This window comes from Solanum lycopersicum, chromosome 6, assembly GCF_036512215.1.
Source record: "Solanum lycopersicum chromosome 6, SLM_r2.1".
Taxonomy (NCBI): Eukaryota; Viridiplantae; Streptophyta; class Magnoliopsida; order Solanales; family Solanaceae; genus Solanum; species Solanum lycopersicum.
This window is the reverse complement of record NC_090805.1, coordinates 47,750,208-47,776,011: the sequence shown is the minus strand read 5'-3', so window position 1 is coordinate 47,776,011 and position 25,804 is coordinate 47,750,208. Positions and strand designations below refer to the sequence as shown.

Below are 25,804 nucleotides of genomic sequence, written 5' to 3'. Positions count from 1 at the left end.
ATATACAATTATCTAACTGATGTACATATAAATAAAATTCACCTTTATGCCCTCTCTCGCTCACGTTTCTCCCAATCTTACTTTTTATTCTCGTTTTTATAATATATAACTACGAATTATAATTAACAAACTGTAGTCATATATCGTAATTAAGTTATTTTTCAATAACGATATGCAAAAATTCTACTTTTAAAAATTGTTACAAAATAATCTAGAATTTGGAATAGAAAAGAGTTGGGAACAAAAATAAGCCACAAAAATATAAAAGTAACTATAATAAGCCACTATTTAGTAAGTAACTAAAATAAGCTTAGTGGAAGAAAAAGTTCCACTATATCTAATTTTCTAAACGTTTTCCGTTACTGTCATAACGTTTATTTTTAATATATAACGGAACTTTTTCTTCCACTTTATAAAGTGGAACTTCTTATTCCACTTTATAAAGTGGAAGAAAATCTTTCACTTTATAAAAAGTTACCTTTTCATCTTCACCTTCACGTTCTCTCCTTTTTCTTTTCATGGCTTCCAAAAAAAATCACTTTGAAGATAGTCATCTACATAAAAAATTTCACTTAAAAAAATAAGTGTTAGACATAGCGATAATCATCTGCATCAAAAGTAAGCGAGACATGAAAATTTGAGGATGTCCCAACATTTTCCGTTATTTCAAAGTGTGAGGACTGACCAAAATAATTATTTAGTCCATAACTTGGAGCAATATTCTTATCTTGCTGAGGTAAACCGCTACAAAATATATAATAAGAATAATAAGAATAATAGATGATATAAATTAATAAATAATTGACAAAATCAAACAAGAATTGAAATATAATAATTGAGCATTACCGATAACTATCATTGATAGTTTTGTTTAAATCAAAATCATATCAGCCGGTAAGAGTATTTTGATAATGAGTCATTTTAGGAAAATCAGTAGATTGAGTTATCGGAAATCCATCAATGCTATTATGATTTTCTAATTAGGGATGAACATCGACCGATAAAGGAGAACGTTGTTGACTAATCTTAGGCTCCTTCCTAACATAGATTCCAAGTATTGTTGACTTGATTTGATCTATATAGTCATTTGGAACCCTTAAAAAGTCGATCAACGATTCGTCATTATATATAATTCACTTCTAATATTTACTTGTCCTAGTGATAAAAATGAAGTAGGGTATTTTCCGGCTGTAATCAAATTATAATCGTACTGTTTATACCCATTTTTTTAATAAATTGATGAAATAAATTTATGATATCGGACATTTATTGGATATTTAGCATTGTGTTTGGGAGGACAATTATAATAAATGGTACTTCCGTCATGTATAATTTCGTCATCCTAATAAATCGAAACTTTAACTTTAGGTGTAGAAGATATTTTTTTTTTAGATTGAAATGAACAAATATAGAAGACTTTATGTTGTAGGTGCTATCAACTATGCATAAACGTCCTTAAATAGATTTTTCAGAATAGAATAATAAAAATACATAATGAAATATTTTTTTCCGTTTTAATGATATATCAAATCAATATAATTTATATGACAACACTGAAAAAACTTCTCCAAGAAGTGAAAAATATTCTTCTTATAAAGTGTAATAAAAAGTTGCAATTTATAAAGTGGAATAAAAAGTTCCACTTTATAAAGTGGAAGAAAAAACTTCACTTTATAAAGTGTAAGAAAAAGTTCTGTTATATATTAAAAATAAACGTTATGAAACTAACGAAAAACGTTTAAATTATTGGATATAGTGAAACTTTTTCTTCCACTAAACTTATTTTAGTTACTTACTAAAATAATGGCTTATTTTGATTACTTTTATATTTTTGTGGCTTATTTTGGTTCCCAACTCAATAGAAAAAGCAAAACTTAGTTGCAAAAACTGCCAAAAGAGGCAACAAATTTTTGAAAGAAACTTAAGTGGCAAAGCCACATGGCCCCTTTGCGATAAAACTTTACCCTTTTAATTCCGAACTCAAAATAAATAAATTATTAGAAGTACATTTAATATTATAAATAAAAATTACGTGAAGTAAATTTAATATCATAAATCACAAAAAAAAAACACAAATTAATTAGGTTAAACACGATGAGAGATCTTCAGAATCATTTTCACTATTTATATTAACAAAGATTATTTCAAGTAAAAAAAGAAGAAGAAGAAGATTTTAGCTATATATTTATAATATGTCGATATAGATTTCGTTTAGAATTTGAAAATTTTAACTAAAATTTCTAAAATATTAGTATATGAAGTTCTTTTGAAAGTTAGAAAATAAAAAAAACTTGAATTTATGAGTCTAAAATTTCTTTTGAAAAAAGTATCATTAATCAAAAATATAATACATACAAATCTTATTACTATTCCATAAAAATATAAGTTATTTTCAAGAAATCTCAATTTAATATACTATACAAATCTCATCACTATCTCGTGAAAAAATAGATATTGTTTTCAAAAAAACTTACCTAAACCCAAACCATAATCTCTTAAATCAGTTTAGTCACAGCGGAACTTCCAAAGCAACTGAGAAAAAAGGCAAGCAAATAGCAATTGAAAGCTGCTCTGTTTTGCTTCACCTATCTGCTTCTGCAAATCCGGCCATTTCTGTGTATATATATAGATAGAAGGTGAAAAGGATGATGTGGGTTCGATCGATTCGGCGGCCATTATCGTCGTTGGTTCTACTTCAGTCGCGTGCCCCGAATTATTCCTCATTGTCAGCTTCAGCAGCTGCAGTAGAAGCGGAACGATGTATAAAGGAAGGACCCAGAAATAACTGGACTAGAGATGAAATCAAGTCTATTTACGATTCACCACTCCTCGATCTCCTCTTTCATGGCGTCCGTATTCTCTTCTCTCTCCTTTTGTTTTTAATTTAATTATGTTTGATTTTGAATCATTTGGGTCACTGCATTGGTTCTATTTTGTGAAGCTTTGTCTATAGTTAATTGGCTTTACTATACATCAATCACAAAAATAGTATTTTTTTAAATCTATGGGGGGTTTTGTTCTGAGGTTTAGCAAGGGTGTTTTTGGTTTGATTTTCTGTTACTGTGCTTATGTGCAGTTGATTTTTTGTATGGCAGAAATATTGATGGAACAAACATTTTGGATTACCTTGAGTACTGAAAGAAAGAAATGTCTTTCATCATTTTTCTTTACAAACATCTTAGATGGAAATATTTTTGTGGATCATTTTCAGTGTTTGGTGGGATGTAGAAGTAGGTGACAACATGATAATTGTACAAAGTGTAGGATAGGTTTGTTGTTGTTGTTAGGTACTCTTCTCTGTCCAATTGTTGTGCACTTTTGACTTGGCACAGGGATTAAAAAGTAGTAGCTATTAAATTTAAGTCATGTAAACACTGATAAATGAATGCTATTTAAAAGCAAGGTTAAAATAGACACGAAATGGTAAATTATTCGTTGATTTTATAATTGTTGGACATCCCAAAACAGTATAGTGGACAAGTAAAGATGGACGGAGGGAGTATTAAACGGTTTTAACAATGCCTAGGTGTTGATTGAGACAAATGAAATTAGATCAGTTGAGAAATTTGTTAAGAGAGTGTTTTTCACCCATAAGAGTGAGGAAATATTTTCCTAATTGTGGTGGAAGACATCTTCCTTGAAAAAATGTTTTTGAGGGTAACATTCTCCCATTGTATCAGATATAATTGATTTACAAATATCTCAATTCTTACAACATATGAATACTTCAATCAACACATTATCAACCTTTAACTCAAAATGCTAAATGCTATCCCACTGACCTGAAATTTTTATGATTCATGCCAAAAAAACAACTGAAGAATGTGTTTCTTTTAATTTCTGTTTCTAATTACTTTGGAGCTTGCACCTTAATTGTTTTCTGTTAGTTTAGTGAGGCTCTCTAATTTCTGGTTATGATACTTTTTCATTTTCATGAAAAAAAATATTATTTTACAGGCTCAAGTACATAGACATTCTCATAACTTTAGAGAAGTACAGCAGTGCACTTTGCTGTCTATTAAGACAGGGGGATGCAGTGAAGATTGTTCGTATTGTCCTCAATCGTCTAGGTACAACACAGGACTGAAAGCACAGAAACTTATGAATAAGGATGCAGTCTTGGAAGCAGCAAGAAAGGTGCTCTCTTTCTGTTTCTCTTGTCTGATTTTGTGAAATATTTCACCTAAGCAAAGTAGATATTCTTTAACCCTTGACTGAAACTAGGGTGACATGAGTTCTTCCCAATAGGTTCCGTTTAATCAAATGCTACACATCCCAAGTGAGTTATGTGTTCTCAAGACCTTAGAGTTACCTGGATTCTTCCCCTTTTACCATGGTGGCCAAGGATGTAATGTGATCTAGGCCAACCTGTAGATGTATAAACATGACAGATAAATGCTGTAACGGTGAATTATCCCAGTTAATTAGATTTCATTTGACTATTATACATAACATACAATGAGGTTCAATCTTGTTTGTAATGCACTTTTAGCTACTTTATGCATTGACAGGCAAAAGAGGGAGGTAGCACTCGTTTTTGTATGGGTGCTGCATGGAGGGATACAATAGGAAGGAAAACCAATATGAACCAGATCGTCGAGTATGTGAAGGAAATAAGGTAATGAGCTATAGTTATATTTTTCATTCCAGTGCCTTGGATGATCTCTTCTGATCTTTTTGTTTTCTTTTTCTGATTATGTTTATTTTATTGGTTATGGGAACCTCATGTATACAAGCAGTATAGAATTTTTAAAGCCAATCGATTGCTGTATATGGTGTTATGAACCACTAGAATGTGTTGGGCAAAGGAAAATGCCTGTTTCTGCCTTTTATTGTGGGGGTTGGGTAAAGATTACCATGGTTCATCTTAAAATGTCTAAGCTGTGGGAGGCAATATCTAACAGATTTACGTTTAGGACAGAAGGATATGGTGCTAAATTTTCTTGTAAAAGACACCTGTTTCATGAACTTCAATATCTACTGATACCAACCATTCGCAGATACCATCCTTATTTTCAAACTGTGAGATGTTTCTGGCATTCTGAAATCTCCTTCAGTTTCTGTTTGACAAATAAGCGGAGCTAGTACCTTGCCACAATTTGATTTACCTAGTAATGGTCAAAAGACTTAATGACTAAGCATTAGGAGTCAAAAGTTATATAGGAAAAGAAACAACTCTCTCTATTTACCTTCAATCATGAGGTGAACACTAATTTGAGAAACATATGAGTTAACTCATAAAAGAGACAAGAATCTAGAAACAATAGGCCTCTTGATATTTTGTTAGTTTAAACTAATTCGAATATATCAAGTATCAGACAACTGTAGGCTGGTTAGATGCTGAGGACAGTATTGCAGGGCCTTGTTGTCTATTTTGTTATTTCCTTGTAGCTTTGAAGTTTAAAGAGTGAGGAAACTGGAGTTACGATGATCTCTGAAATTGAGAAGCATTTCTTCTGCTTCGTAGAATGACTACAGAAGCAAGCAGGATTAGGTTTACTAATTAATTGGTTAAACATTAGACCATCTGTTACCCATTCTAAAAGCTTTCTTCCTCGCAAGAAACTTTCATGAGTAGTTCTGTGATTGTGCAACTTCTAATCAAAAACACCACATTTTCTTCTTAGTCCTTGTTTGTGGGTTGTGGCAATAACGCATACCCAAATATTGTTTATTGAAGTTAAACAAAAAATAACAGAAAAACTATAGACTATCAATTGCCATCATGTTTACATGTAATGCACAAACAAGTTGAAAATGTTTCACTATGACATGACAACAACTGAGGCATCCATTGATTTTGTTCTGCCCAATTATTTAATGTTGTGCAAATTATTCTCAATATGAAGGGACATGGGAATGGAGGTTTGCTGCACCTTGGGAATGCTTGAGAAGCAGCAAGCTTTAGAGCTCAAGAAAGCTGGTCTAACAGCATACAATCACAATCTTGACACCTCAAGAGAATACTATCCTAATATTATAACCACTAGAACTTATGATGAGCGGCTGGAAACTCTTAAGCATGTACGCGAAGCAGGAATTAATGTGTGTTCAGGTATTCGTTGAAGTATAAAATAATGTTGTGTTTATATATTGACACTTGTGACTCATTGGAATAACAAATTAACAATATGTAGAACCATCAATCTAGACTCTATATTTGATGCATGCATGTTCATGTATATGCAAATACTGAAGTATCACATTATTGGGTGTATACCACCACATATAGTGAGTTGAAACGATTTGATTATAAGTGCAATGTCATTGGCAGCTAAGATCTTTTGAGCAGCCTTAAAGCCTCTTGATGAGAACATAAAACTGATTTTCTTTAGGACATGAAAGTGAACCCTACTTCAAGTATTTTGACATGAGTTCTAATTTCTAAATTGTTAGTAAAAGGTCTTTCAGACCTTTCAATTTGAACTTCTTACTGTTTTTCTTCTTTATGACTTCCTGTTCATAGATAGACGAATCATTAATAATTGTTGGTAGGGTATTCTTAATTGTTATTTTATTATTGGAAGTTAAGGGAATGATTGAAAAATAGTCAGTTGTGTTTGTTTTGACATAGGTTGTGTAGTAAAAAATCTTCATGATGTGCCAATCCTCATCAAAATCTTGCTAACCTCTTATTTTCTTCGATCAGGTGGAATAATAGGGCTCGGTGAGGCTGAAGAGGATAGAATTGGTTTGTTGCATACCCTGTCAACTCTTCCAACTCACCCTGAGAGTGTGCCGATTAATGCACTTATTGCAGTAAAAGGTACACCATTGGAAGACCAGAAGGTAATCCTCATATATTAAGGAATAAAACTTTAAATATTGTTGCAGTGCTTTTCATTAACTTCTGATTCTATAATGATTTGTGCTTTGTACACCTCAGTTCCGCAAAACAGTAATAAAAAAATGTCCATCAGCTTAGCCTAACCATACTGTACTACCAACATAATACGTTGAGTCATCGTAGAAAAGCCCTTGGTAGAGTGTCAACAGTTACCACATTAAGGAACTTTATCTTATTTAGTTATAGTTTTGTTTGAACTTTGATGCTTCACCTTTCAGCATTGGTAGTTTCATAAAACATTGCTTTTCTCTGTTAAGTAGCACGCATGGCTGGGGGCAGATGTCTCCCACCTCAGATCATGACTGGAAACACAATGTCTAGTTCATCACAACTTAAAGCTTAAAACAACTCCACAAAACTGTGATATTCATAGACCACAAAATAATTGACACCCATCCCATCCTCTGACGAAATTCAATGCATTTCTGAAAATTAATTGAACGGATAAGATCTTAAATTTCCTTGATTCAATGGATACAGCTCTCTGAAATGAGTTCTAGGGAAAAGTGGATTAATAACCTTAACTTATTCTGATCTCATTGCTAATCTCAAACTCATTTTTCATCTTCCAGCCAGTGGACATATGGGATATGATTAGGATGATTTCGACAGCAAGAATAACAATGCCAGGTGCAATGGTTAGGCTTTCTGCAGGAAGAGTTCGTTTTTCTGTCCCCGAGCAGGCTCTTTGTTTCCTTGCTGGTGCCAATTCCATCTTTACAGGTGAGAAGTTGTTGACTACACCAAATAATGACTATGATGCTGATCAGAATATGTTCAAATTACTTGGACTTGTTCCTAAAGCTCCAAATTTCTCTGAGGATGAAAAAGATTCTGAAGACGAAAAGATGGAAGCATCTGTTTAGACTTTAGTTTAGTTCATTCTGTAATGATCAACCAGAGATCTATCTTTTTACTTAAATGTATGACTCTCCTCTTGAAATTTTACCATGATTCTAAGCTTTTTAATGTACCTACCATGTTTTCATTTATTTTGTCTATGATTGTTCTTTTAAATTTTTTTTTATCTTAGCTAATTTTGTTGTCTGTACATATACTTTATCACTACCTCATTAGACATTCGAAAAATGAAACAAATATATAATCTTCATATTCAAATAACACATTTGTAACTACTTTATCAATATACATAAGTAGAGAGGTGTGAAAAAATTGTTGCTTAATTAGTGGCACGTGATTGGGAATTTAATAGTCACCCACCTACTATTGAAAGGAAAACAGAGATTCTAGAAAGGTATTTCTGGATCCAACTTAATTTCAAATTATTTTTTATTCTTAAATTTATCGTCAAATGAATATTAAGATTTAATTTAAATCATAATTTTTTTAAGAAAAATATTTTGATTTTTTTATATCAAATTAAACGAGGTCATTGAGAGTATCTTTCTTAAAAGACTTTTTACTTAATTAATTCCTCTAATATTGGATTCATTTGACAAATAATCTTTGCATAAATGTTTGTTTTTACAATATGAATTTACATCGAAAAATTCTGTATAGAAGTAAACTCAATTCGAAATCTAGTCAATTTTTTTGTTTTTATCTTTAGTACGATGCTTATTAATATCCCTAATTTATAATATTACTAATTTACTACCCATAACTTGACCTATCCAAACATTTATTTAAATGATCCGACCCACCTCAATTAGTGTGCACTATCCATAGACTCAGGGGCGGATCCACGTGGTATCCAGGGATTCATTTGAACTCCTTGGTAAAAATTACACGGTATCTATAAGGTAAATTTTTTGTATTTCTGTAGGTATATATATTTTGAATCCCTTCAACAACAAAGAGAAACAGATGGTGCAATTGCAAGTACCCCCAAATTATGTTGTACGTCACTGGTTCGAATTCCAATGAAAGCATTGAAGTTTTGATTTTTAAACCAAGAAGGATTCAAGATTTTCATTTCCAAAGACTTATTTACACGTTTATACTTTTATTTTTTCAAACCTCCTAAACAAAAATCCGTCAATTAGGTGCTTCTCGTGATAAATAAAACGTGCACGTGTCTCGAATTTCAATGAGAGCACTAAAATTTTGACTTTTAAACCCAAAAGAATTCAAGTCTCCTAAACAAAGATCCGTCAGTTAGGTGGTCTTCGTGATAAATAAAATGTGCATGTGTCTCAAATTCCAGTGAAAGCATTAAAAATTTGATTTCTAAATCCTAAGAATTGGAAGTTTCCATTTCTAAAGACTTATTTACACATTTTTACTTTTATTTTTCAAACCTTTTAAACAAAAATTCTTCGATTAGGTATTCCTCGTGATAAATAAAAACCAATACGTGTCCATTTAAGGGAGAGATTCATGTATGGCCATAATATCATTTTTACTAATAAATTAGTTATGGGACTCCTATTTTACTTTAAATGATAAAAATATAAATGAATCATGTGTATGAAGAGATTAAGTATATAGAGAAAAAAATATTATAAAAGAAAAAAGAACTACATAATAAATAATAAAGATTTATAAAGTGAATTGCACCAAAGAATGTGGTAAATAAATTGATTAAGAGTCTATCCCGTTGAATTAAAGTTTACAAAAGCTGATTCGAATAGAGAATAGGGGCAAATTTATAAATTTGGATAAAAAAAAATACAACAACAATAGCATAATTTGTGAAATTTTAAAAGAATAGAGTATACAAAAACATTATTATAATTAAAAGATTATTGCTTGACTCAGTTTAACTAAAAAGTAATCCACCAAAGATTCACTATATCACGGCTCGTTAAATTTGTCAATATATCTTATTTAAATACTCATACTTTTATAGTTTAAATATCTAAACACATAATTAAAATGTTCACACTAAATAATTTCGATTTAAAGTTTTAAACTTATTTGCTCATATTCTCTAAGGCTTGTTACTTATTTAAGTTAAAATAATTAAGTAAATTACAATTTCTTTTACGGTAAGTTCAGTTTTTAAATATTCAATTGGCAGAAAAATGTAAAAAATTCAAATTTCAACAAAAAAAGAAACTCCAAAAATAAAAAAATAAAAGTTCTTTTAATAGACAAAACTCAAAATATTCATATTTGCCTTGCTTGTCAGCAACAGTTGATAAATCACATGGAAGAACAACAACTACCAAAATTAAGAGCACATTTTCCTAATTAAAGTAATAAATTTCGCTTTCATTGCCAAATATCTTGTTTGATTTTGATTACCCCATTTAATTAATTTTTTTTTTGACTTATATATGCATAGGTTAGATAGAATAAGAAGATGCTGAGTTTCACCAATTTAGCTGCTCTTTTCTTTCTTGTTCTTGCTTTGTTCTTGTTCTATAGATACCCATCTTTTTCTCTTATGGCTGAAGGATCACCAAAATCTATTTATGATTTCACTGTGAAGGTATACACTTTTTGGGGTTTCCCTTGTTCTTGAGTTTTCAAGTTTTGGTTTTGGTTTCTTGATAGTTGTAGAAAGATTCAATTTTATTGCTTATTGCTTTTGAGCTTTGGATTTTGGTGTTATTTGGTTTCGTATCTGTGATACCCACTTGTTGTTTTGGTTTCTTTTGCTGAAAGATTCAATTTTTATTGAATATTGCTTTTGAAGTTTGGATTTTTGTGGTATTTGGTTTCATATCTGTAATACCCACTTGTTGTTTTGGTTTCTTTTGCTGAAAGTTGAAGAAAGATTCAATTTTTATTGAATATTGCTTTTGAAGTTTGGATTTTGGTGTCATTTTGTTTCATCTTTCTAGTACCCACTTGTTATATTCTATCTCTTTCTTGAAATTATGTAGATGGTAACTCTTTCTTTGTGTGTGTGTGCTTGGTGTGTGGAAAGATAGTGTTGATAGTGGGGAGGAGAGACCCTAAGACAGTTTGTGCATGCTTGCAGAACCATAGTTTGGTTGTGTTCACTTTGAAATATTGTTTGCATTTCTCAATTTTTTGATCCACTTATCTAGTAGAGTCTAATTTAATGGGTTCACTTTGAAATATTGTTTGCATTTCTCAATTTTATGATCCACTTATCTAGAGTCTAATTTAATCTGTTACTTGAGCTGAGCTTCTTTCGGAAACACCCTCTCTATCTCCATGAGGTAGGGGTATGGTTCATGTATACTCTATCCTTCCTGGACCAACTTGTGAGAATACACCGGTATGCTGTTGTTGTAGACTTTAATTTGGATTTAGTGAAGTTCAGTTTTTCTGGACAGGTAATTCAAGTTCCGGTTATTTGCCGCTTTATATAACTTGGATCTTTAGTCACTTATTTGGAGTTCGGTACTTATGTTAAACTAGTTCAGAGCATAATCTGAGTTATAATTCTATCATTAGGCATAATTGATTGTATTACTTATATTATGAACTTTCAGAAATTTAACTAACTATTGGAATTCAAAAGGTTTGAATAGTTGAGGATTAACAAATTATGAGAGAACTAAGCAACTCTGTCTAAAAGTTGTTTTCTTTTTTTATATTAGAACATGGTATTTAAGCTTGCTAACGAGATTGAAAATGCAGGATATACAGGGAAATGAGGTACCTTTGAGCAATTATAGGGGAAAGGTTCTCCTTATTGTCAATGTTGCATCAAAATGGTAAGTGAAGTAATCTAGTTTCTGTCTTGGCTTTTTCCTTGGTTTTCATTTAGAAGTGTCTCCACTGCTTCACTAATTAGACTTATGAGTTATATAAGTGTGACTAAGGTCTAGTTACTTCTGGAGAGTGTATACTATGTCAAATATTGTGCTACTGGGTGCATTTAAGTTTTATTGTACAATGATGATGTCAATTGCCACAAACTAGATGTACTCGTTTAGGGATGAATTTCTGTTATTCTGATTAGTATGTCTTTGCATGTTTTTGGTAGATGGAAAATTCCTTAAAAGGTTTCTTTTTATTTTAATTTACGACACGTTGATCCTCCTGCATTATTTTCTGGGATTCCCTGACTAAAGAAGTTGCTAGCAGGTTCTTTGAACTTACTTAACTTATAATTATTTATTTTTGCAAAGAATGCAATAACGAAAATTTGAGATTAGTGTTCACATAGTTTTGAACTGTCTTAGATGTTGATGTTGATTGATGATGATATATTATAATGTCTATAACCACATGCTCAAGAAAAGCTTAAATTAACGAGAACCACCTGTGCACCTTATACTGTTGAATAAGCGAATAATAGTATTTGTATGGTTCCCACTCTGAAATTGGTAAGTGCCTCTATTTCTTAGGTCAATGGTATTGTTGTTTGGTTGAAGTTTAAAAGTAGCTATTATTTATACTTTAAATAGGGAATGAATCACAAAAATTTATTGAAGACAATCTTTCCAGTCTTCACCTATATTGTGGTATCCTTTTTCCCTTGCAGTGGTTTAACAGATTCAAACTACAAGGAGCTGAATATTTTGTATGAGAAGTACAAAGATCAAGGTTGACAATTCGTCTATTTCTGCAGTTCCAATCTATGATGAATTTCTATTAAACCATATCGTGTGGTCATAAACATAACCAGTAAAGTGCTATTTCAGGTTTTGAAATTTTAGCATTTCCTTGTAACCAGTTCCTGTGGCAAGAACCCGGAACAAATGAGGAGATTCAGCAAACTGTATGCACCAGGTTCAAAGCTGAATTCCCTGTATTTGAAAAGGTAACAGCTACTGTATGACAGCCCAAAACCGTATAATTTTGAATCATTTTCCAGATGACTGGTAGCTCTCATCTTTGAATGCTTTTAAAAAAAAAAACTTGATCGCAGCATATTATGCGGTACTGCACATAAGAATTTCTTCACCCCAACAATATTAGCGTCTCAAGAATCAACAATTTATTTTTACCTTCTGATCAATTTCTGGTGATATACTGTTGAACTATACTATTGAAACTGCATAAAACTTTGGGTATTCTAGTGTGGATACATGTTCTCTGCAGAGTCTCTATTGTTCTTTTAAAGGTTGTCTTGCAACCTCTGAACATCTATAAAAAGATTTATGAAGTTATTATCAGAGAACGTAATATAAGTTGCAAACTACTTTTAAGTTGCTCTGTGAACAGTCCAAACTTTGGAAGCTTTGTGCAAAAGTTAGTTGTATCATTCTGTTCAGCCCTGATATGCATTTTCTGAGCATGTATCTCTATCAACCCACTATATTCCTGTCCTCTCTTTTTTGTTTTTACTCGAACAAGTAAATAGGTATTTGTTTCATAATTGGAGAACTGCACCAAGATTGTGCCTTGTCTCTCTATTTCTTATCTCCTCTTTCTTCTAATAAAACTTGCTACCGAATAAGCCATAGAACAGAATATGAAACTCAGAAACCATCCAAAGATGAAACTCATCACTATCTCCCTTTGTATTCTCAGTTGCTACGTCACGTGTGTATATATATTGTCATAAACTCCATGTCATTTAAGGAAGTTATTTGATTCCACAGATTGATGTGAACGGGGATAATGCTGCACCACTTTACAAGTTCTTGAAATCAGAAAAAGGCGGTTTCCTTGGAAGTGCTGTCAAGTGGAACTTCACCAAATTCCTTGTGGACAAAGAAGGAAAGGTTGTGGAACGATATGCACCCAAGACACCACCTCTTCAGTTTGAGGTAAAACTTCAACTGTTTTTCGTTTGTTCATTCATATTCTACCTTTCTCGAATTTCCATCATTATTATAATGATATACTGCAGAAGTAACATAATGAAGATTACCAGTCTACGAATATTATGTTTCATTAGATAGAGAAATATTAGTAAAATCCAAGAACCAGATTGAGATAAACATTTATGAAACCTTCTTTTCTCTGTATATGTTACTAATTTTTCCTCTTTCTTGTCCTTTTACAGAAAGACATAAAAAATCTGTTGGGTGTGGCTTGAGCACTACAGGTGTGAAAGTTCAGCATATGTATTGACCTTCAGTTGGAAGTGCTTTCATGGTTCTATCTTTTTCCTTCTTCCCTGCCTACGAAACAAGCGAGCTTGTACCCCACCCCCTTAGTTTTTCCTTGTTGATGTACTTTGGTTGTGTAAACTCGTTCATTGCCATGAATTTGTAATAAAAGTTGCATAGTAGTTGTTTTAATGACTCGGGACTGTAGTTGCTCGATATACAAGTATGTTATCGCCTTAATAATAAGAAATAAGTTGTGTGCAGGATGTCTTGCGTAGGTAAACTGATTATTGTTGGTGCTATGAACGATGATATTCGTTGTTCTACGAAATATGATGACTCTCATTGCTCTAGAAATGAGGTTGAGTTTTTTGCTGCTTAATGAGAACAATTTCTTAAAATGTGTTTCAAGATTTTCAAGTACTGAGGAATGTTCATTTGCCACTCCACGCAAAGATAGGGTGATTTGCTACGTTTTTTAATTTTATGGCTTTAAATTAAAGATACGCATAACGAACTACTTTATTTTGTGGCCATATGTCACATGGAAGAACTACAGTACACTAAGCTTTGACTATTCGGGAGAAAGATTGTGTGCTATTGTGCAAGAAATTTTTTTACCGTCAAATCTTAAACACACGACAACAACTAACAACTGTTTTTACAAAGTTCTATTAGAGATTTGATTCCTTCACAGAATTACCAATTAACCACAACTTGCAAGGATATCTTAGAATATGCTTCATTTTTTTTTATCCTTTGGAGTAAAAAGACTTTCGGTTAAAAGTTTCAAAGATACTGTTGGAACATTATCGAAACGTATCTGACATGTAAGTAGATTGATTGATAAACGCGATTGAGTTCTGTTACTCAAAAAGAGAACATATAACAAGGAAGAAACTTGATTTATTAATAACCAAGAACAGTATTTTGATCAGCATTACATAAGAAAACAAAATTAAAACATGAAGAAGAATTGCAATCTTGGGACTAAAACTGATACACAAAGTTATATCGATTTTAGTCCATGTGTTGGTTAATCTTTTAGCCCTGAAACATCTCTTCCTTCCTCTTCATCTACTTTGGGATTTTGATTAAACTTTGCCTACCCATCATGGACATGATTCTTTTTGAATCTATCTTCAGGTAAAGCATGAGGTACCTTCTTCTTGGCCTTGTGGCCATAGCCTTTTTTTTTTCAGGATCCAGGCAAAGAGACCACAGCACAAGTACTCTTTCATATGAAGAAAAGATCATTTCATTTCCCCTCTCATCTTGCATTAAGCTTTTCTTGGCTTCCATTTTTCCCTTTTTAGTTACATAATTTAACAGTGCATGCCACAGCTTGAGCCCAGTATTTCAGCCTTGCTTTCACATCTTCAGGATCATCACCTGAGGTATTACAAAATGTATCAACATTAGTGACAATTGAGCAACAAATTGAAGATTTTTCATCATCTTCACCTTCCCAACCAACAAAAAACAAGAAACACATAACAAAAAGATCCCTTTTTTTTTTTTCATTTTCTCCTTTTGGGGTATAGTCTTTTGTAACACAAAAGCATAAAAGTTAAGGAACAAAGAGTTTATAACTCCAAAGACTCCACCTTTACTACATAAAAATGAAAGCTTTTTAACAAGAATCTAACTAGAAAAACAAGATTTTTCACAAACCCTTGTTACAGATACAAAACCCTAGAGAGAGGGGGGAAAAAAAGACTCACCAGGACTAGAGATCTTCCAATTAGCAACATGACCAGATCCAGAAGAACCAGTATCAGACATAGCATCAGAACACTTTTGCTGTTCATCAAGGTACTTTTGGCTCATAGAATAGCAAAGTTCAAGAGCTGGTAAAGTATTACAAAGCTCAGGAATTTCATCATAACTGAAACCAAAACCAAGATCTAAACACCCTTTAAGCTCCTCTAAATCATCATCAGTCAAACTCTTTGTCCTCCCTAATTCATCTTCATCTGAATTTTCTACATACCCTTCAAGAAACACTTGATTTTTCTTCTTCTTTTGAGATCTACTATTCAACCATGGCTCCTCAACATTCCTAAACCATCCACTTTGTGGTGTGTTGGTAATCTCCTCCATTTGTTCTTCTTCTTCTTCTTCCTCTCCCACTACTTCCCCTGGTATTTGCTCAACACCATCATTAAAAAAGCTCTCACAAGACCTGGATCTTGATGATAGATGAGAAAAAGTTTCCATTTTTTTTTCTTCCAAACTTTTTTGAGTGTTTTTCTCTTCTCTGTAAGAGTAAAGTAATGATTTAACAAGGAAGACTCAGATTATATATAAAGGGAAAATTCCTCAATAATGGCCAGCTATTCATAGGGTGGATGCACATAGCCCATTATAGAGAGATTATGTACATACTATACTATACACACATACATGTCTCTTCAACATTATTGTGTCTAATTTTATTTGGATATGCTCGAATTACGATATGTCTCAATAAATTTTATTTAGATATATTTCGATTATGATATTTCTTAATTGATAAATGTCGAGTCAGTAGATAAGATTATGACACGTGTATATCTATTAGTGTAAAGGATATATATTTCGCATTTTTGCACAATAGCGACATCATATCCAAAAATATGACGGAGGGTATCTACCCATTTACGATAGTTCGGGATATGTTTATCTTTTTTTCCTAAAAAAAGATGATATATTTTGTAGAGTTCACTTATCTATTTGATGTGTGTTTGAGAATACACGCTTGAGGTCTTGGACTTACTGACAGTGACAGAATTAGGAATTTTAAGGTTGTAAGATTTAAATAGTGAGATTTGAACTCAGGCTCAACAACACTAAAAAAAATTTAAGCGCCTACTCAAGAGTCAATAAATCAGTCAAATTATTTGTTAATTGGGTGCTCTAGTTAATTTTATACAGATATATCTTTATTTCTATATAGACATATACATATTTCAAGACGAGATTAATTGATGCTTGAACATTTGACGGATAACGCTGAGTTCACCCCCGCTTATTGAAGCTAATTTATATGGTTATATGATGTAATATAATTGTAAGCATCTATTGTTATAAATACTTGATAATATGCATAAAAATATTTTTAAATTATGTTCGTTTGGTTATTGGTTAGAGAATAATTTCTCGCGGGAAGAAAATGATTTGAGTTAGTTGAAAAATAAAAGAAGGTTCTTTCCTAATGTTTGGTTGAATTAATCAAATTTTTTGACTGAGACGCCACCTAATACCCTTCCCGTCATTTGTTTCAACTCTAAACAAATCATATTAGTCAGACATTAAGTTAATTTTGAGATTAAAAATGTAAGATTAAGTATACGTGGCCCATAAAGAAATGGACAGCTGTGCAATGACAGAAATTAAAAAATGTGAAAGGACACGTTGGTGTTTGATGGACCATAAGACCTAAATGCTGGTACCCTCCATTTTATCATGTTACGTGGAACGATAATTACTCTTTTATTACTAAAAATTCGTTTGCTTACGTGATTAATGAGGATTAAAGTAATTTTTGATAACTAAAATTCCTGCCTATGGATAATGAAAATGCAAGTGGATAAACTATATGAGAGTAGATCTTCTATTATTATGAAATTGCATGATAAAATTAGAAATGAAATTATCGTAATATATGAAAGAACTTGAAATTTTTATAAATTATAAAAGATTTTGAAAATTTTGTAAATTACGAAGAATCTTTAAATCTTCATACGATTCGTATTATATGAAGGATCTTACCTATTTTAAGGTGAATTTTCATATTGAGTAATTTAATTTATGAAATTGTTTGAATGTATTTGCTAGATATTTCTTAAATTATCATACTCATATTGATAATATTTATTTTTATTTATATATTATGTTACTAATTATAATACATACTTTTAGATCAAATAAAAATAAAACCAATATAAAACTTTCAACATAGATAATTAAAATAATAGATCTTCTACTATTATGGAATTGTGTAATAAAAGTAGGAATGATCGTAGTCATGTACGTACGAAGGATCTTAAAATCTCCGTAATATATGAAAGATAATAAAATCTCAATAATATATAAAGGATCTTGAAATCTTCGTGAAGTCTCTTGAAATCTTCATAATATATGTGAAGGATTTTACTTCTTTTTTGATGAATTTTTTTGTAAATAGTGATTTATTTTACTTGTATTATTTTAGCATAGTTATATTCCATATTAATGTTAATAGTATTTAACATTTCTTTTAATTAATTTATATATTATATTAATTGCAAATTTATATATAATATACCTTTAGATCAAATAGAAATATAATTTATTCAAAATCTTTCATCATAAATACCTGTCCTATCAAATAAATCCGTTTGGATGGGCTTAAAAAAGTAACTTTTAAAAAGTATTTTTGATGAAACTTACTTTTAAAATAAGTAGTTATGTGTTTGGATAAAAGTATTGAAGTTAAAAAAAAGTTGTTGATGTATTTGGCAAAAAAGTGCTAGTAAACACTTTTTTTTTATAAAAAGATAATATTCACATTTATTATAAAATGACTTTTAAGTTGAAAAAAAAACACTCTTCACCTAACTTTTAGCTTAAAATAAATTATTTTTTATTTAAAATATATTACTTTGATATTTAACAAATGCTCTAATAAATCAAAAATTAACTTTCAAATTAATTTAACTAATTTTTAAGTTCATCCAAATAGTCTCTTAATAGTATAGTTTTATTAACCAAACATAAATGAAAATTCAAAAAATAAAAGTGTTCTTTTCATAGAATATAGTTGGATTATTGGACCCACCCACGTTATAATGTTGTTGTTAGATTTGTCAACATTTGGAGACCTTTCAATTATTATTTGATTCTTTAATTTTGTGGTAAATATTTGTTTCTCTCACTTTTTAGACTTATTATAGAGTATTTGGTGTGGTGACACTCCCAATTAGTATGGAAAAAGTATTACTACTAATTCTACTTGTTTGGAAACTAGCTACACAATTTATTAGTTAGAGATATATGCACTTTTCTCAACAAAATTGAAAAAAATAGTCAATGATGTTACTCGAACGGTAAAAAATTATTTGCCTCTGTTATATCAAATTAATAAATATAAAATACATGTTATTCAGGCGTAATATATTAATTAATTATTAGTTGATTTAATATAAATTTAAATGTGGATATAGGTATTGATTTCAACTTTCGCTCTTCCACTTGTTAATTTCATAAATATTTATAAAATTATATTAAAAAAAAGTGTAGTGAATTAATTCGGGATATACTACTTCATTACCTTTTGTCATAAATTTTGAATTCAAACTTGAAAGAGAATCATATTGAAAGTGTCCTTCTAAATAAGCTGCTCAACTTACATTTTAACTGGGGTTTCGATTCGGACTCGAATAATTTTTGATGTCATTTTCAGGAATCTATCATTTCGTCGTGTATTAGTAGTGTTTATGGCGATTTTGATATTATAATTGATTTATTAATCGGTTGGTGTTTAGTTAGTAATGAGTGTATAGTGGGTTGATTTAAAAATTATATTAATAAATTAAATTATAATCAATAGTTGAGCGCCAAGTACTTTAAAAAATATTTAACCAATTTAATTTTAAAACCGTTAAATTAGTGGTTCGAACCCAAAGATGGATGACAAAAGTATTTTGAAGTCAATAGGTGGATGAGAAAGGCATTTTGGAGCGGATGAAGAGTAATTTTATACTATTCTCAATACTTTAAAGAAATTTTAGGCCCTTTTCCGTATAAAATATATGTAATTCAGGCGTAATATATTTATCAATTATTAAAATTAAATTAACTGATTTAATATAAATTTAAATGTGGATATAGGTATTGAGTTCAACTTTCACTCTTCCACTTGTTAATTTCATTTTCCTTCAATTAAGGGATTATTGAAATATTTTTTTTCTATAAAAAAATAATAATACTGTAAAAGCTATTTTTAAAGCACTTTTTAGCATTTATGTCAGCATAATAGATTACTACCTTGCATTTAAATGTTTTTTACGAAGCATTTATTTTTAGGATTCTCAACGGATTGGTTCATTATTATTTTTTGAACGTTATATATATATAAAAAAAAATATTGAAAAGCCACACTATTAATGATATGATAAATTTCTAATTAATTGTGAAGTAAATACCACAAAAAATAACCGTTAATTTTAATAAATTCTCGTGTATCTTGCATGTTGTTAGTTGTAAATTATTCAATTTATCTTAATGTATATTTGACAACAAAAGTCAAAATTAATTTATAAGTTATAACTTACATAGTTCAACAGAAAAAAGCTACAAATTATTATAGTAATACTTATTAAATGATAATTGTCTTCATTAGAAAGTTGTATTCGGCCAATTTTTTTTAAAAATGTGATACTATTATATTTTATAACTTAAGATAATCAACATTAAATATATTTAAATTTTAAAAGGGGTGACGTAATTAAGGATATGTATAAATTATACAAAATGGATAATCACAACTTATCTGATATCAAGGCTAATTATATGTTAGTTGTGTATTTTGTCTAATATGCCATTTCATTTAATATATGGATTCGTGAAAATTCGATAATATATTTATATCTCTTTGGAATTTAAGATAATTCATTGTTGCTATAATTTTTATCTTGGTATCACTTTCTGTGCTTAGGGTAAATTCGAGAGTCTTGGAAAAAAAAATTCAAGAAAATCGCTGCCTATGCGATTTTATTTTTTAAAAAAAATTCAAAAAAAGCAGCGATTTTCATTTTTAAAAAACCAAAAGAAATTCAAAAAAAAATTTATAAAGAAAAAATCACATTTTGCAAAATCGCTTCAATAGTATCTATTTTGCTTTCTCCGACGAAAAAATCATTGTTGTTCCAGCAATTTTACCGTTTTGATTAATATAAAATTTTATATACTATTTTGAAATTTTTATTATATTTTATACCGTTTAAGGCTCCGGACTCATAAACTCAATCTCCCACAATATAATATCCTACAAATTAGACAAAAAATATAAAAAAGACATTAGATAAATCCAATACGATAGATTCAACTCATAAGATATTCATTACCTATTTGATTTTTAAATTTAATTATAACTGTTAAATTTAATTAAGACTAGCGCAAAAACATTTCACTTTTAATTCTATATTGTCTATGTACGAAGAAAGTAATTAATATGATCCTTTGGGATTTCCACATCTATTTTCAAAAGAAAATTTTGGAGTCTAATAAGATAACACTTCATAAGTTGAACTAGTGGCAGTTTTATATATATATTTATTTGTTTAGTATTTTAATTTTTAATAATAAATTTTTATTTTTTACTTTCGACGTGAGTTACTTATTCTCTAAAATTATGTCTCAAAATCTAAAACTAATATATATTAAACCATTAATTTAAATAAATATTGTCATAAAATACGTATAATAATAATTATTTTTTAGATGATGTGTGAAACGTTTCAAGGTGAATAAATACTAATAAACGGAGGGAGTATAGGTAATATATGTGGTTGATAATTTAAGAGAATAAAAGAGCATATAAGCTGTAAATTGCTTTTCATAAAGTAAAAAGAGATGATAGAAAGGTATATTACATAAACTTTATTGTATGTTTTTTTCTAATTTTTTTTTTCACGTGAAACATATATAAATGTGAGGTTGTTGTCTTTGTGCCTCAATAGAGATACATGTGGGTCTTATTCACTTTGGCAAGATTACATTTGTTATAATTAAGGGTACAAAAAATAAAAAGAACATAAAAAGTTTTTAATATAACTTGATATATATTGGATTTTGTATAGTGGTTTAAAATGTAACAAAGGGTTTGATTGGAGTTATTTGGTAAAGCAATTAATAGCATTTTATGATGATCCGCTCTTAATTGTATCTAATGTAAATTTAAATCAGTTAAATAAAAAAATTAGTGATTATTAATTAAGAGACAAGTAGTATATATTAGAATGTTTAATTTTTGTATTTGCGCGAAGAATCTTTAAGAAATAGTCTCTTTTATTTCTACGTTGTATGAATAAGGGATACATATATTTTACCTTTCAGACTTTATTTGTAAAATTTCGCTGAATATATTAATGTATACGAGAATGAAAAATTTCAACCACATATATTTAATCAAAATGAGTGATTATATACAATTTTGCCCTTTTTTTTTCTGATGCCCCTATTGTAAGCAACTTAATTAATGGTGACTGTATCCTGTCTAGTTTAAGATAAGACTTGGATTTGTTTATTAAGAAAACAGAATAATTAATAATTTCTCTTTTTATTCATATATAAAGATTATTCAGCATTTTAATCCACATAGCTTCATATTTCATGAGATTATATCCATTTTCTCTAGGACAATATTTTGCATGTCTTTGCACTAGTCTCCCTCCATTTCTTTAAAAAATAAAACGCAAGGAAAAAATCAAGAAATTTTGATATATATTTTGAAAAATAATATATAGTATAATTTTTTGATCGATATTAATTTAACTTACCTCAAACAAAATTTAGCTCTACCAATGTAAACTAGGGCCGTTCAAAATCGAACCGAAATCGATAAGTCGAACCGATAAAAAAGTTATTGATTTCTAGTATTGGGTTATTGGATTAGTGGTTTTGATAACAGTTTTGATTTTTTTTGTTATCGGGTTATTGGTTCTTAACGGTTTAAACTAGGGCCGTTCAAAATCGAACCGAAACCGATAAGCCGAACCGATAAAAAAGTTATTGATTTGTAGTATTGGGTTATTGGATTAGTGGTTTTGATAACAATTTTGATTTTTTTTGTTATCGGGTTATTGGTTCTTAACGGTTTAAAGTTTTTTCTTAATGGGTTAACTGACAACCCGATAGTAAATTAAAATAATTATATTTATATCATTTTGCATATAAAGTCCTCGACTAGGAGTTTAATTTCCTACTTTTATTTTTTATTATCTCAAACACTTGATTATTCTACAATGTAAAAGTGTTTGCTTTTGAGCAAGATGTAACTTGTGAACTCAAGTGCGTGGTTTATTTGGTTTGTCACCTTGTTTCTAAGTGATTTTCAATGTTTTTTCTTTTGTGTCAAATCTTAATGGTTAAATCGATAACCGAACCGATAAAGATCAAAAACCGAAAAATCAATAACCGATAAGCCAATATCTTAATGGTTCTATAACGGTTTAGCATCTCTACAAACCGATAATCAATAAGCCAACCCGTTAAACTTTAAAACCAAACTGAACCAACCGATACACAGCCCTAATAGAAACACTAGACATTTAAAGGCTTTAATTATAATAATTGTCATATGCCTATAAATGTTAACTCCATATATATATATATATATATATATATATATATATAGTATATAAATAGAAAAAATCTCATAGTTTAATCAGTTATTTTCCGAATATCAAGCAGAATCCATGGGAAATTATTATATTTTTATATATAGATAAGAATCATAAACTCATACATACTCTACCAAGAATATAAAATAAATAAAACCCATAAACTCATACTGATTACTTATGTATTTTATTTTTCTTTAAAAAAAAAAAAAGAACCATTGGCAATACAGTCACGCAAATGTAAGCCAATGAACTGCTAGACAAATTGGTATTAAAAAAATTAGCAAGCTTACTTCATTTGTTTAAAATAGAATTATTGAGTTTTGATATGAAATTTTTTAAAAAAAATAAAAAAAATTTGATTCAATGATTCTAAATTATAGTTATGTCAAATATATCAAAATATTTTTTAATATTGTGATCTTAGATATATGTCATATGAAAGTTGAAATTAAAATATCGCTATAAAAAAAAAGATCTTTTTTTTCGAAACTGACTAAAAGAAATTGTATATCATTTTCTTAAAAACCAAAAAAATAGCAGGGTGACTTATTTTTTGCGTTATATATAGGTGACTAGCAATTAACATAAATAAGCTTCGTATAGAGGCCATTATGATACTTTAACTTCAAGATTATTTAAGACCTAGTTTTGTTTGTTAAAGATTAAGCTTCTAACTTAATTAAAATACATATAGAGATTTAGATGTTTAAATTCTCTGATTATTAAGATTTATATTTAAATAATTGGAATTATTTATTTTTCATGTTTGAATATATATTTAATAATAATAATAAATATAATATTTAAATAAAATACTAAATTAGTTTGATACTATATGTTTGTATAAATACATATTTTTTTAAAAAAACTATGACAATATATTGATGATTCGTAGACGTCGATTGAGAATAGTATTGATTGACGTTAACTGTTCGATAGTAATTAATGGTAATGTTGGTTGATATTAGTCACTAACAATGGTTATTCATAGTGATAGATACATAAATATGTTAATGGTGAATAATTATAGTGATTCAGTGATATATTAATTGTGCAGTTGATTATTGTAATGATAATTGATAGTGATAATCGTAATCGTAACAATATATTTTGATGACAGTAACTTATATTTTTATTTAATTTTTTATGCGTCTTATCTCATTTTATTATATAAATGTTTGATCCGCATATTATGGGGATCTTCAGGAGTCCTCATGATATGTTTGGTGTTATTATGTGGAGAAGAAGAAAAATTAAATACTTTCAACTTGTCAATGATTGAGTATATAATACAAATCTTATACATTATAATTAAATAAATAAAAATATTACACCTGTTATTATTATTATATTATATGATTCGAACATAATCAGATTCTTTATCGAGTAATGTAAACCACTTCAATCATTCTTTTTAGGTAAATATTCTTTTTTCCACCCTGTCTTAATTTATTTCTAAGCAATTTTGACCTTCCAGCTCAGTTTTGCTGTGTGTTAATTACAACTAATTTTCTTCAACAAAAAGAATAAAACTCTCTTTTTTAAAATAATTTTTTCAATAAAAAATAAAATAAATTTCCCAACATATATATATAAGCGAGGGCGCACGTATATTTGTTTCAAAAAATATTGTGTATATAGTTTGAAGATATTTTCTGTGATGCATAATTCAATCGTATTATAGCACTTATATTTAACACATATCACACGATATTACTTCTTAATCATTATTAGAAGTTTTGCTTAGACATATATTAAAATAATAACTGTCTCATTAATCTTTAAATACTGAATTTGCCTCTGTTAGATATGTTTTCTTATTAGTTGCAACATCACCTTTATAGTTATAATGTATATGTTACATTGGAATTTTTAGTATGGAGCACTATAGAAAAGAGAACCCCATAAATGTTCTTTTAATTGATTATATACCTGTTGTATTATGATTGGTCCATTATATATTACAACTTTTATATATTTTTTTTTCATTTTACTTTTTGTTAAATATAAAATAAGGAACGTTATATTATTAATAACAGCTCAAAATTTATCGAAAATGAAAAGATGCGGTTTGTTTAAGCTACTTATTTGATTGCAAAGTCAACTTTTTAGAATTTGTATGTTGGTGTTGGACGTAAGTAGAGAATCTTTCGAAAGTAGTCTATCTATCTCCATAAAGCAATGATAAAATTTATTTATATTTTATCCTCTTTAGACCTCAGTTGTGTAATTTTACTACGTACTTAATTATAAGCTGATTTAGTAAATACTGATATATTCAATACGGTGTATTTATAACAATTTTATTGTTTTAAAAGGAAGCAATAATTTTAATATTTTTTCTTGATTAATAACTGTTTTTTTTAAGGTAAAAATGACTTTCACTAAAAAGAAAAAAAGATATTATTATCATTTGTGCCTGAAATAATTGATGATACGTGTTATTCAAGTGATGGGTTTTTAATATATTGAATCATATCCTAAAAGTATTATAGAATAAAATAATTAGGAGGTGACGATTTATAATCCAAATAAGATTAAAAAGAACTTTTATCGTTTGGCAAACAAGTCTTCATTTTTCTAAATTAATTATTATTAACTGCTCTTTTTGGTAAAAAGAAAAATATAATATATAGCTTTTTTTGTAAAATGACTACTACGAAAGAGAAAGAAACATAATATTATTATTATTATAATAATAT

General features: G+C 29.3%; 3 protein-coding genes and 1 long non-coding RNA gene across 5 annotated transcripts; 2 read left to right on the top strand and 2 right to left on the bottom strand.

The window, feature by feature from the left end:
* Positions 1-145: 145 nt before the first annotated feature.
* On the bottom strand, positions 146-2,616 carry LOC138349004 (uncharacterized). The gene is made up of 3 exons (XR_011221519.1): positions 2,475-2,616; positions 686-744; positions 146-554 (listed from the first exon to the last, which is right to left on the bottom strand). It is a non-coding gene; the product is annotated as an uncharacterized lncRNA (long non-coding RNA).
* On the top strand, positions 2,127-7,839 carry LOC101247927 (biotin synthase, mitochondrial). Its single transcript, XM_004241346.5, has 6 exons — positions 2,127-2,849; positions 3,958-4,137; positions 4,512-4,618; positions 5,850-6,055; positions 6,650-6,789; positions 7,420-7,839. The coding sequence occupies exons 1-6, from the start codon at positions 2,646-2,648 to the stop codon at positions 7,711-7,713; spliced, it is 1,131 nt and encodes a 376-aa protein (XP_004241394.1). The 5' UTR covers positions 2,127-2,645; the 3' UTR covers positions 7,714-7,839.
* A 2,103-nt stretch (positions 7,840-9,942) lies between these two features.
* Positions 9,943-13,975, top strand: LOC544261 (phospholipid hydroperoxide glutathione peroxidase). 2 transcript variants are annotated; one of them, NM_001246871.2, is made up of 7 exons: positions 9,943-10,008; positions 10,098-10,244; positions 11,369-11,445; positions 12,219-12,280; positions 12,379-12,497; positions 13,282-13,449; positions 13,689-13,975. In NM_001246871.2, the coding sequence occupies exons 2-7, from the start codon at positions 10,116-10,118 to the stop codon at positions 13,719-13,721; spliced, it is 588 nt and encodes a 195-aa protein (NP_001233800.2). In that variant the 5' UTR covers positions 9,943-10,008; positions 10,098-10,115; the 3' UTR covers positions 13,722-13,975. The 2 variants fall into 2 exon arrangements, with proteins under 2 accessions (NP_001233800.2, XP_019069688.1); XM_019214143.3 differs by lacking the exon at positions 9,943-10,008 and having other exon boundaries at positions 10,065-10,244; positions 13,689-13,926.
* A 645-nt stretch (positions 13,976-14,620) lies between these two features.
* LOC101248208 (uncharacterized) lies at positions 14,621-16,166 on the bottom strand. The gene is made up of 2 exons (XM_004241347.5): positions 15,459-16,166; positions 14,621-15,126 (listed from the first exon to the last, which is right to left on the bottom strand). Exons 1-2 carry the CDS (start codon positions 15,952-15,954, stop codon positions 15,047-15,049), a joined length of 576 nt encoding a protein of 191 aa, XP_004241395.1. The 5' UTR covers positions 15,955-16,166; the 3' UTR covers positions 14,621-15,046.
* Positions 16,167-25,804: the final 9,638 nt, after the last annotated feature.